This window comes from Geotrypetes seraphini, chromosome 2, assembly GCF_902459505.1.
Source record: "Geotrypetes seraphini chromosome 2, aGeoSer1.1, whole genome shotgun sequence".
Taxonomy (NCBI): Eukaryota; Metazoa; Chordata; class Amphibia; order Gymnophiona; family Dermophiidae; genus Geotrypetes; species Geotrypetes seraphini.
In genome coordinates this window covers 346,438,554-346,451,648 of record NC_047085.1, presented here as the reverse complement: position 1 = coordinate 346,451,648, position 13,095 = coordinate 346,438,554, and the positions used below count along the sequence as shown (strand labels likewise).

Genomic DNA, 13,095 nt, shown 5'->3' with positions numbered 1-13,095 from the left:
GCATTTGACTGCAATTTTTACCATTTTTGGTAGGAGTGACCTAAAAAAAAGGGAGAAATATAATGCCCTTAACATGCAGGACACACTACTTCAAGAGTCATCTCTCTCTTACTGAACATCTCAGACATTGTCTCCTACTAGATGAATACCTCATTCATTTTAAATGATTTTTTAATGGAGAGTCCATTTGCAGGTCTGCCTTTCAGTGCTTTCTTCTTCCTGTGTCATTCAGTCAGGTGGAAAGGGTAAGCTGGTACGGAGTCTCGCTGTGTGTGAAGATCTTTCCCCGCGGTCACTTACAGAAGGTTTCCCAGATAATCAGGTAGGTTTTTCTCAACTTGCTGTTCAGTCTGCTGTTTGATTCTGTTTTGCTCCCTATAAACATTTAAATTAAAAAAAATAACAATTTAGCTGAAAATTCTTACATTTCAAAAGAAAAATTATGGTATTCATGTACCTTAGACTTCAAATAGATTCCTTTGCTTAATATTTCATGCTACTTTGCATTTCTTCTAGCTTCTTTGATATTCAACAAGTGGATAAAGAATTTAAAAATACATTTATATAACACATGATTGACAAGGAAAGAAAACATTATTCTTGAAACTTTGCATTATAAGACTTCTCTGATATCTACTGACTTTCAACGTGACTAATAGCTATGACTGGATACTACTTAAAGAGTTGTGCTATATACAGTCTTCGTGCTAAAAATTTAGGTAATGGTAACAGGAATGCGGAGTAGGTGAATTTTGCTTGAAGGAATTCATCAGTGTATAGAGAATGATCACAATCTAGATATTTAAATATTCAAATTGGCACTCACTGTCAGATAATGGCAAACTCTCCTCTGCTGGATGTTTCAGCAGACCAAGACCGGGCGGTGTGTTTTCCGTTTGAATAAAAGATCTTAACTCTTGGTACTATTAAGAGCTCACTCAGAACCAATTTAAGAATCAAGTCATGAAAATTAAAATTGGATTTTTTTCTATGGTACAGTCTTGTATTTTATGATATTTGCTGTATATTTTGCACGATGTGAAGTAACTAGGAAGAAAATGTTTTATACTGCCTTAGTTGGGAAAGAATTGATAGCCTAATTTCACCAATTTGTTGGCATTTTTTATTAGAGATTAAAAATATATATATATGCTGTACTATATATAATGCTGACAGATCTATTTTACATATTCCATATATACTGTACATATTTTTTGTTTGATTTATAGTTATTAAAAATGTAAACATAAATATTATATAGCATACCACAGGTATCTGATTATAGAGTGCTGTGAATCTATACTATATACATATGTCTGCAAATTTTTATATCCACAATCTTGTAAGTTTATTTTTCTTTGCTCTGTTATAGTTCCAACAGCCTGCCTGATTTTAGATGTTATTTTTTGGGAGGGTGAACTCGATACCGTTTGTGTCTTGAAAAGATTAAATTGAGACAAAATGTATATTTTCATCTAGAAAGCAACCAACATTTTTTTCTTTTGGGGAGTGTAACTGGAAATACTATAGTCTGTGAGAATTGACATGTGGTGAATAAAAATGGCTCCATGTTGGATTTTCTTCATTGTGGAAATTTACTTTGCTTAATGCTTCTACCCAGTTAAGAATCCTTGATATTGATCCTGTTCTCCCTCCTATGTAGACAATAGCTGTTGTGCTCTTACATTCTGTACAATATAGCTGATATTTCCTGCTACTACAAAATTATGAATTTGGAAAAGAATAGTAGAGCAGTTACGTTTATGTAGTTTTCCAAACATGACAGAACCCACCATTTGACCTTATGGGGTAAAATAAACTGTTGGTTCTCTGAGGAAATTTTTCACATATTCTGTATTTTGATATATCTCTATATATCTCTGTACCCCTACAGCTATCTCTTTATCTATAAGAATATATATGCAGCTTGTTGTTTAACATTTTATTAAAATCTTACAAGCCGTCTAGAAACTAGTTTGCATTTCATGTTTTTCTTTCATTCAATATTAATTGGCTACTGGCAGCATTATTTTCAGGCATCAATTAGCTGGTGAGGTGATTTTTATTTACACTCGTTGACCTTGCCCTCTACATTCATAAAAGCCTTGCTCATTGTTGGGCTGAATGAAATAGAATTTAGTCATCAGGTGGTTTATCAAGGATTTACAGGAGATTTCAGTACCTCCTATGTTCCAGCAGACACATCTCATATTTGCCAAACACTCTGACTGTGAGATAGCTATAGTGCGGTAAAACAAAAATAAAGGATCAGCTGCAAAGCTAAAAAAATTTATATCAGATGTGGATGTTGGTCAAAAATACTATCCTGGAAGCCCAGACCAGATATATTCTACCTATTAAAATAAGGTAGAAGGAAGGCCAAAGATCTGGCATAGTTAAAAAGTAAACTGAAGGAGGCTATTAGAGCTAAATGAACTTTCTTTAGAAAATGGAAGAAGGATCCAACTGACGATAATAGGAAACAGCAAAAGGAATGGCAAGTCAAATGCAAAGTGCTGATAATGAAGACAAAGAGAGACCTTGAAAAGAAGATTGCGTTGGAAGCAAAAGCATATAGTAAAACCTTTTTAGGTACATTAGAGGCAAGAAGCCAGTAAAAGAATCAATTGAATCAGTACATGATTGGGGGTATAAAAGGGGAACTAAAGAGGATAAGGCCATAGTGGAGTGACTAAATAAATTCTTTGTTTTTGATCTTCACTAAGGAAGATCTTGGAGATGCTTATGCCAGAAATTGTAATTAATGTTGATAAGTCAGAGGAACTGGAGCAAATCTCTATAAACCTTGAAGATATAATGAGTCAGTTTAACAAACTAAAGAATAGCAAATCACCTGGACTAGATGGTGTACATCCCAGAGTACGGATAGAGCTAAAAAATGAAATTGCTGATCTATTAATTAGTAATTGGTAAATTATATTTAAAGTCAAGTACAGTATAATACTAGAAAATTTGAGGATAGCTGGTAGAATGCTAATTTTTAAAAAGGGTTCCAGAGACTATTGTAAAGACCAAAATTACCGAGTTTATACATAGATATGGATTAATAGAAAAAAGCCAACATGGATTTAGCCAAGAAAAATCTTTCCTCACCAATCTACTTCATTAATTTGAAGGGGTGAATAAACATGTGGATAAACAATTGATATTGTATATCTAGATTTTCAAAAGGCATTTGACAAAGTACCTCACAAACAACTTCTGAGGAAATCAAAAAGTCCTGGGATAAGAAGCAGTGTCCTATTGTAGATTAAGAAATGGTTAAAAGATAAGTAACAGACAGTAGGGTTAAATGGTCAATATTCTAAATGGGAAAAGGTAAATAGTGAAGCTTCAAATCAATCTATGCTGAGACATTATAAATAATCTGAAAATAGGAATAACGATTGGGGTGATGAAATTTGCTGATGACAAAGGGCTCCTTTTACTAAGGTGCGCTAGCGGTTTTAGCGCGCGCTACAATGCTACGCACGCTAGACTCTAATGCCTCCATAGAGCATGCGTTAGTATTTTTTGTTTAGTGCGGGGTTTGCGTGCGCAAATCTTCAGCGCGCACTAAAAACGCTAGCGCACCTTAGTAAAAGGAGCCCAAAGTTTTTCAAAGTTGTGAAATCTGAATTGGATTGTGAAAACTTGTAAAAGGACCTTAGGAGAATGGCAGCATGTGAGCAAGTGCAAAGCGATGCATGTAGGGAAGTGATGCAAGGTTCCATATTAGGAATCACCAAGGTGGCATCGCTAATGATACGTTGAAACTCTCTGCTCAGTGTGTAACAATGACTAAGAAAGCAAGTAGAATGTTAGGAGCTATTTAGGGGAGGAATGGAGAAGAAGACTGAGAATATTGTAATGCTTTTGTATCACTCCATGATGTGACCACACCTCAAATAATGCATGCAGTTTTGGTCACTGCAATCTCAAAAAGGTGTAACAATTAGAAAAGGTACTACTATTTATTATTTATAAATCACTACCAGAAGCAGGCAGTGCTGTACAAGAAATGCGCAAGAGAGGGTCCCTGCTTGGAAGAGCTTACAATCTAATTACAGAGAAGAATGACATAAATGATATAGGGAATGGGATAATTTCCTTAATAAAAAAGCTAAAGAAGCAAGGGCTCTTCAGCTTACAGAAGAGACTGCTGAGGGGGAAATAAGATAGATGTCTATGAAATATTTACTGTTCCCATAAATATAAAGACTAGTATGCAGCTACTACTAAGCAGTAAATTTAAAACAGAGAATGAGTTCATTTAGTAGAGTTTTTAAAAAGGTTTGGACAAATTCCTAAAAAAAAAGTCCATAAAACCCTTATTAAGAAGGATTTGGGAAAATCTACTGTTTATTCCTTGAATAAACATCATTAAATCTGTTTTACTCTTTTGGGATCTTACCAGGTACTTGTGGCCTGAATTGACCACTGCTGGAAACAGGACATCATGCTTGATGGACCTTTGGGCTGTTCAAGTATGGTGACGCTTACGTAGTTAACATGTAATCAAACATTTTGATGTGCTTAGAAAGTATAAAGCCACAAGAAAATGTAATTTTAATGTTTTAGCAATTATAAATTCATGCCACTGAATTTAATAAAATTATTAAAAATGATCATTGCAACAGAGACCTTTGGATAAACTGTTAACACATCATTATGGATCATAGAATACCAACTGAGAAAAAATGGGACAGGCCGGCAGTCCGTCTTCATCTTTGTGGTATTAACTGCTATTCCTTTGAAGATCATATCAATATTGAGATATTTGAAACTAAGATCAACCTCTGCTTTCTTTTTATAATTTAAAGTATCCTGATAGATGAATAAATCCTATTTTAAAAAAATACAACCAACCCCCCCCCCCCCAGTAATCTATATTTTGTTAACTAGTACAGTTACAAAAGTTCACAATCTTTGAAATGCCAAACTTTCAGATGTTGATTTCTTGTGATGAAGAAATGGTTATTACATGATAAACTTGCACACAACATTATGAATGTCACAAATAAAAGGGTAGTAGAAAGGTTTTTATTTTAGTTTCCTAAAATATCTGTTTAATGGATGCCCTGCACACCATAAAATCACTCTTTAGCTACTGTCCATAAAGACAAAAACAGCACTAAAGCTGTTAAAAATGGGTTTCTGGAAATGTTAGCATTATTATTTTTTTATACTCTATCATCATGAAACTACATAGAATGTTCAATTAAAATTTTAATCCGTGTAACAATGTGGCTTAGTTTTCCCTTATCATTTATTGGTCTTTAATCAACATCTCACTTTTGAGCTTTGAATGTTATCCGCTTTCATTCTCAAGAGGAAATAGTAGGTTATCAAATTTTGCTGAACAATTATGATTATCACCTCAGTATTTGAAACCACTATTCCCACTATTTAAAAAAAAGTCAAAACCTTTACTTTAACTATAGTTGGAGAAAAATGTATTTAATACCATCATAATACTTAAATTTGTCATTTTCACATTCATCTTGAAAGGTCAAGAAGGTCTGAAAAATATGTCACTCACACAGAGTGTTGAGATGTCTGCAAAACGTAACATACTGATGTTTCTTTATGGGATAACAGCGAGAACAGTCAAATTAATACAAGGAGCATACAGCCCCAGATTTTTTGTTTTGTGTCATTTTCACATGTCATTTCTGGGAATCTTTATTCATTTTTTTTTCCTTCCGTTGTTTTTTTTGGGGTTTTTTTTTTTCATTACAGGAACAATATTATTGGTTGTATGCACTCTGTAGGAAAGAGAATACTAACTATTATGAGGGGGTGCTGAAAAGTTCTCAGCCCAACCAAGAAGCGACTGAGGTGGATATGGTTCAATCAACGATCTGAAGCAACGTCAGAATGTAAACTTTTGTTTCTGCAAATTGGCACTTAATGAAATAAGATAACACTCTTTTCAGCTACAGTGGCAAAATAACGTTCAGAATTTAGGAAGCTGGTTGGTTGGGCTGAGAACTTTTCAGCATCCCCTTGTGATTATACACAAAAATCCTGAAATTTATGGTGTGTGGGTTTTTTCCTGTTACAGGCAGAAAATGACACAAAACAACGTGGCAAATGAATACAAATCCCTAATTAATTCTGGGTATTTTATGCTCACTGTGAGATGAATCTAGCTACTGAAATGTAGTTTTTCAGTATGGCAAATTTGAGTCTTGTGATGCAACTTTAACAGCTGCCAATTGAATTACTATTGTCAATACTGTATGGAGTTTTGTTTTATGAAACAGGAATCTGTTCATCTGCAGTTATCCCATTCCCCCAGCCTGCAAGACAACGAGGCACCCACAAAAGATGACCTTGAAAGAGACAAAGAGATATCTAAAGAGAGAGAGAAAGCCTCTGAAAAAAACAAGACCAGAATTTTGTCAAAAGGTAAAATTTAAAGTACTGTGGCTTAATTGTCAAGGGTGGGGGCAGGGAGGGGGCGAGGAAGATCCTGTGTGGCTGCTGTAAAGATATTTCTCTTGCAATTAGATGGTTTTGCATTAGATAAGTCCCTTAATGTTTATTGTGCTGGAATCAGGTTCTGACACCCTGTGACATTTAAAGGTTTTCTATTATTGGTGTGTAAATGGGAAACCCAGTAGCGCTACTTCATGCATGAGCTGGGGCTTAATTTGAAGGAGCTGTCACTTTTGTTGGAGACTGCCTGATTCTGTCTCTCTGAGATGTTTAATTGTTAATTTCTGTGTATAGGAGGCTGAATACAGTTCAAATGTTTAGGCACATGGGAAAAACCAACCTTTTACATTTTCACAGTGAATCCAGTAATGTTATTTAATGAGGAAAACTTTGAGAAGTGAAGCATTTGGATGCCCTTCCACGCTACTCAAATTTAGAAAATATTATGAAATATTTTATTGTGAGAGGAGCTTAAATGTTTAAAAACTACAATTAGGTTTCTGTTGGCATCAGACACTGCACACACTTTTCAAACACCCCCCAGTCTAAGCATGTTCTCTGTAAATGGTTAACTTAGGGCTCCTTTTACAAAGCCGTGGTAGAAGTTTCTACTGCGGGCCAGCGAGGTAAATGCTCTGACGCTCAGTAGAAGCCTCTACTGCAGCTTTGTAAAAGCCAGCGTTAGTGAGTAGTCCAGAATCGTGCTTTTCATTTAGATTTTCAGTATTAGCTGATTACATTTATTTCCATTTATACTTGTGATCATTCAGTAGGTGTTAAAGTAGGAAAGCATTTTGGCAGGTATTAGACATTTAAAAAAAATGACAGGGATTTAACACCATGCTAAAGTGTATGTGCTTTCATTGAGCAATTATATAGGGTTATGGGTGAAGAGGGAGGATTTGATAGAGACTCTATAGTTTTTTTTTCTCTTCCTTTTGATATCTATGTCAAGTAGCACTGGCGTCTACTGAGGTTGTGTCCCTCTGAATTTTCAATTTAACTTGAAGGGTTTTCCCGAGTAAATCTGTCATCACCTTGTTCGGGTGCCAATCAGTAGCTCTCTTCATGCCTACCTTGGCCCAGCAGCAGGTACTATAGTTTCACTGATCACCTTTGCTACTTTCTCCTCTTGGGGCTGTGATGCTCCCTTAAGGCTGTCTGAAGAGCTCCAGATTTAAACCCAGATGGTCCATATTTGTGTTGCTCAGTGCTATCACAAGCCATTACGCCATCTGACCATAAAGATTCATCTGAGCTCCTGAAGTGCCATATTGAGTATCCCAGAACTTCTGCTACGGCTGTTCATACGACAAATGCTTTTCGAAATGTGCTTTAGTTTCTTTAGTATAATGAGTTCACAGTATTTTGGCTCCACATTACTTTTTCTTCTGAGCCTGGCTGTGTAGGTGATATATAAAGACTTTCCATATAATCTTAATAGTCGTCGGCCTTTGGGATCCTTTTTGTAAAGTGTGATAATGTTTTGCAGTTACTGTACAGTAGTGGGGGAATTCTATATATGGAGCTGAATGTTTGACACTACGTTAGCATTTCAACAGGTGCAAGGCACAGAAATGGTATACAAACAGCAGCTCTGCTTGAAAACACACTTACATACCATTTATTGAATAGCACTTACATGTTACCAGGTGGATTTGCCATGGGAGGGGGCATAGGCAGGGCGGGGGCATTCCTGTAAAATGCGGATCTGTACCCAACTTGCATATCAGGATTTATACCTGGTTTCATCTGGTGTAATTCCATATGCCCAAATTTAAGCGTGGGTCCCAGCACTGAGCACTATTCAATAAAGGGTACCAATACCGGAATGCCCGAGAAGGGGTAAGGGCATCTGTGCTATTTATAGCTCTTAGCAAATGATGATTTACTTCACACTTAGGACGCAAATCTATAAACGGCAATGATAAAATTTGTACTAAGGAGGAAATGCTGTAATGGACACCTAAAGTTAGGTGGCGGTAAGCATCAGAAGCATTCCTACTAATGCCTAACTTAATTGTTTGCAATTGGCTTTAAGTGGCATGATAATTGAACGTGCCATTAAAAGCCAATTACAAAACAATTAACATAAAGATTAGGCGGTGCTAGGCATTTTCTGCAACAGATGCCTATGTCCCTGGGGCATAGCAATGCCTTGAGAAGCCTAACGGGGAAGTAAGCAAGGTTAGGGGCAGCATCAGAATTAGGCGTCACTAGGTGTGATTCTCTGACGCACCTAGGTGCCAGAAATGTAGGCCTTTAAAACCCTGGCCTACGTTTCTGGTACCTGGGGTCTATTGTACCTGTGATTCTGGAAGTGGCACCTGTCGATGATTGACACCCGGCAAGTGCCCATTTTGTAGGCGCCAACACAGCAAGCGCTGCTTGAATCGGCCCCTAAGTGCTTTTCTATAAACAGCACTCTGAGTTAGGTACCATTTATAGAATAGCATTTGGCACTGGGATTTACACCAAGTAAAACCTGGTGCAAATTCTCATGCCTAAATTACATGCTGAACTCCCTTTTTGTATAAAACCATGTATAAATTCCAGGAAAGCCAATGATCTGCCCATATCCATCCAACGATGCACATCAAATTTACATGCAGGCCCTGGCGCCTGAAAATATGTATGTGAATTTTAATTAATGCCAGTTAGTACCAATAAATTATTAGCACCCAAATATCAGTTGACTTGTCGTTCAATCAAATTGCACACAGAAATTGGGGGGACATCCAAATTTCCATGTGCAACTTTTAGGGCCATATATAGAATTAGACTGATAATGCAAAGTACTGTCCACATCCAGCCCCCATCCATAACTTGCCCATTTCCCACTCCATTCCATGACACACATTTAAAAGGTTATTTTATAACTGTTGAAAACCCTAAAAAAGCCTTCACAATAAGCAAAACTCAAATTAACTTGTAAGCAAAACAAACAAATGAACACAGAAAGCCTCAGAATGTCTGGATGTATTTTAAAAATCTATTTAGCGGCAAAACAAATATAGGCAGAAAAACCTGTTTTAATATCAAATCAAAAACATTTCCCATTCATCAAAACAAAACAAATAACTTATCTCAAAGCTGTGTCATAAAATATTTCCTCATGCAGACCTGATGATGCCAGCATTTCATTACTTTTGCTTCAGGAACCGAATCCTCAAAAACATATTATTTTTATTTTAAAAAAATTTTTTATTTATCAATTTTATACAATATTCCCAAGCATAACATCTTGTACAGTAAGATTATAATAAAACTAAGAGGTGAAAGAAAAACAAAAAAAAATACAGTATAGAAGATATTAACATCTTAACATCTTCTCCTTATAAGAACAATCTCTAGTCCACAATTAATTTATGATCCAAGACTTCAATAGAGTGACAAATAACAATCTAGAAAGATCAATATAATCATAATCTTAAGAAAATCTAAGTGACTGAAGTTGCGGGGAATAATTAAACATGAGTTTCAGTTGTTATTTCCATTATTTCACCTTTCTCAAGACGTTTCAACGCTACAAATTTAGTTAGGTGTGTCGGATCAAAGAAAACATATTTATCTGAACCATAATGAACAATAAAAAACATATCATGATATGCCCTCACATATCCTCCACCTCTACTGCTATACTGAAGCCTGTTTTATTTTCTTCCTTTGTGGGATTGGTTGGTTGGTGGGTTTCTTTTTGTTCTTACAATTTAAGTTTTGTTGTTTAAGGTTTTTTTGAGATTTTTTTTTGACAAACCCAAGTTTTATTGTTTTTAAGGGCTCTTTTTACAAAGGTGCATTAGGGCCTTAACGCGTAGAATAGTGCGTGCTAGCCGCTACTGACTCCTTTTAAGCAGGCGGTAATTTTTCGGCTAGCGCACACTATAGCACATGCTAAAAACGCTAGCACACCTTAGTAACAGGAGCCCTAAGTGTTAACATTAATATGTGCAGTTACTGAATAAGTAATTTTTGTGCCCAAATACATTATGCACTATTCTACGAAGTAATGAGTAAATGCTTTGCTGCATAAGTGTGAGGGGATTGAGCACTGACTTATGAATGTAACTTAAAGAATATGATAAATTACATTCACTGCATGACACACCTTGGCATGTCATCTTATGCCAGCCGTTGACCTGTAATAAGTGGTCGTGCCTACATGTAGATGACTTGATGCTGACTTGAGCTACTGATCTATAATGGAATTTTGGCGCCAAGATAATATAGAATTGTCAGTATATGGCATTGAGATGCCTAACTTGAGGTGCCAAGTAACAGAATTGCCCTGTTAGCGCATGCATTAAGCTGTCATGCCAGCATGGCAGTTATCACAGCCATGTGCTAATACCATGTGGTAATTCAATCAGTAATGGCCTACTTCACTTTAGTATAGCAGTGGAGAGGGTCCAAGAACAAGTACTTTCTCTTATATATTTATCGTTGAAGAATGAGGTTTTAGTGTATATATATTTTTTTCAATTTTTAGTACTATAATGTTACATCAAGATATGAGCATATTACACCATATTTTCAACAACTGCATTGGTTGCCAGTTGTATTTAGAATCCAATACAAAGCAATCTGTCACCAGTTTTTACATGGCACAATCCCAGAAGTCTTTAAGAACAAATTGTCTGGTTATCAACCAACAAGATCATTGTGTTTGGAAAATTCTGCACTGGTCCCCATACATGAAGAAGAACACGGTATTACTCGAAAGGGTCCAGAGAAGAGTGACTAAAATGGTTAAGGAGGAGTTGCCGTACAGTGAGAGATTGGAGAAACTGGGCCTCTTCTCCCTTGAAAAGAGGAAACTGAGAGGGGACATGATCGAAACATTCAAAATACTGAAGGGAATAGACTTAGCAGATAAAGACAGACTATTCACCCTCTCCAATGTAGGGAGAACGAGAGGGCACTCTCTCTAAAGTTGAAAGGGGATAGATTCCGTACAAATGTAAGGAAGGTCTTCTTCACCCAGAGAGTGGTAGAAAACTGAAACGCTCTTATGCAGACTGTTATAGGGGAAAACACCCTCCAGGGATTCAAGACAAAGTTGGACAAGTTCCTGCTAAACTTTAACGTACGCAGGTGAGGCTGGACTCATTTAAAGCACTGGTCTTTGACCTAAGGGCCGCGGAGTGAGCGGACTGCTGGGCATGATGGACTACTGGTCTGACCCAGCAGCCGCAATTCTTATGTTCTTATAAATGTCAATCCAAAATATGCGGAAACCAATGCAATGACCTTTTCATGTGTAGGAGTAAAATTGTGGAACACTCTTATTGGCCAAATTCGGAAATGCAGTGATAGGAGTTCATTCAGAAAACTGTTAAAAGCACAATTATTTGTTGATGCATTTCTTTGAACATTGATTTTTATTGTTGTAAGAATTAATTCTCTCTGTTTCTACTTGCCCTGATTTGTTTTAACATTTTATGTATGTAACCATTTTGTAAACCGTTTTGATATAAAATGATATAGAAAATTTTAAAATAAATAAATATTCACATTGTAAATGTATTTGTAGTTTTAATCAAATCCTTTGTATTGTTTTAGTAGTGTAATTAAATGGGGCTTTTTTTATTTGTTAACATTTTATTTAAACTCCTGGCGCAGGTGCTCTGTGCTTAATCCATGTCTGGTTTACTAATAAAAGACTCCAGACAGTCCCTTGCTTGATGGCCCTTGTTGCTTTTTTCTATCTTCGCTTTAGTAAAGGGCACCTTTGTTTTAAAGAAAAAAATATTTTAAAACCAAAAAAATCATTTCCAGACTGTATTGTTACTCCTTTTATCTTTGGAATAATTTATTCTTATCTGTGGTAATACTGGTATGCTAAATATGGTATTCAGATTCCTAGCACTCTTAGAAGAATAGTACGCTAGCTTAAGTTGCATTATGTGGCATGAGCAGCACACACATGTATCAGTTTTCTTCAGTTTAAGTATTTTTTTTCTTTTGTGCTTCATGCATAATTTCTGCATTGGTATGTGTGTTGTATGTTAGATTTCGCTTATTTATTCTTTTCTAGCTAAGTATTTTATTAATAACTTGTTACACCCATGATAGGACTAAGGGAAAGGGATTGGGCCTTGTATAACACCTTTTTGTAGTTTTACAACCATATTCGAAGCAGTTTACCTACAGGTATTTCAAGCATTTTCCTAATTTGTCTAATGTACCTGGGGCAGAGGAGGATTAAGTGACATGCCCAGGGTCACAAAGAGCAGCACAGGTTGTAGGTGTAACTATGGAATATACTACCGTGTTTCCACAAAAATAAGCCCTAGCATGATTTTCAGGGTAGGTCTTAATATAAGCCCTACCTCCAAAATAAGCCTTGGTTGAAGTGCTGGATTTGCCGGTAGCAGCACTTCTCCCCCACCGCGCACCCCTCAGCTGACCCTTCCAGTCCTCCCTCCCATCCAAACCCCGCCAACTGCGAGACCAAAATACCTTGTTCCAAACAGCAGCGTTGGCAGCAATCTGGACAGGCTGCTTCGATGCCTTCTCCTTCCAGGGCGTTCCTCTGCCGCATCACTGATAATGTCATCAGCAACGCGGCACATGGAACGCCTCGGCGGGAGAAAGCTGCGAAGCAGCCTTGTTAGATTCCTGCTGATGCTGCTATTTGGAATAAGGTAT

The 13,095-nt window shown here is 36.6% G+C and overlaps 1 protein-coding gene across 12 annotated transcripts in view; it reads left to right on the top strand.

Annotated features, from left to right (window-relative positions):
- Positions 1–13,095, top strand: part of ARPP21 (cAMP regulated phosphoprotein 21) — a 643,283-nt gene that overhangs the window by 199,613 nt on the left and 430,575 nt on the right. For 10 of the 12 annotated variants that reach the window (XM_033930334.1, XM_033930335.1, XM_033930341.1 and 7 more), the window contains 2 exons: positions 233–322; positions 6,270–6,414. In XM_033930334.1, the coding sequence (XP_033786225.1) occupies positions 233–322; positions 6,270–6,414 (235 nt within the window). The remainder of the gene's footprint in view (positions 1–232; positions 323–6,269; positions 6,415–13,095) is intronic. The other 2 variants (XM_033930337.1, XM_033930343.1) reach the window with 2 other exon arrangements.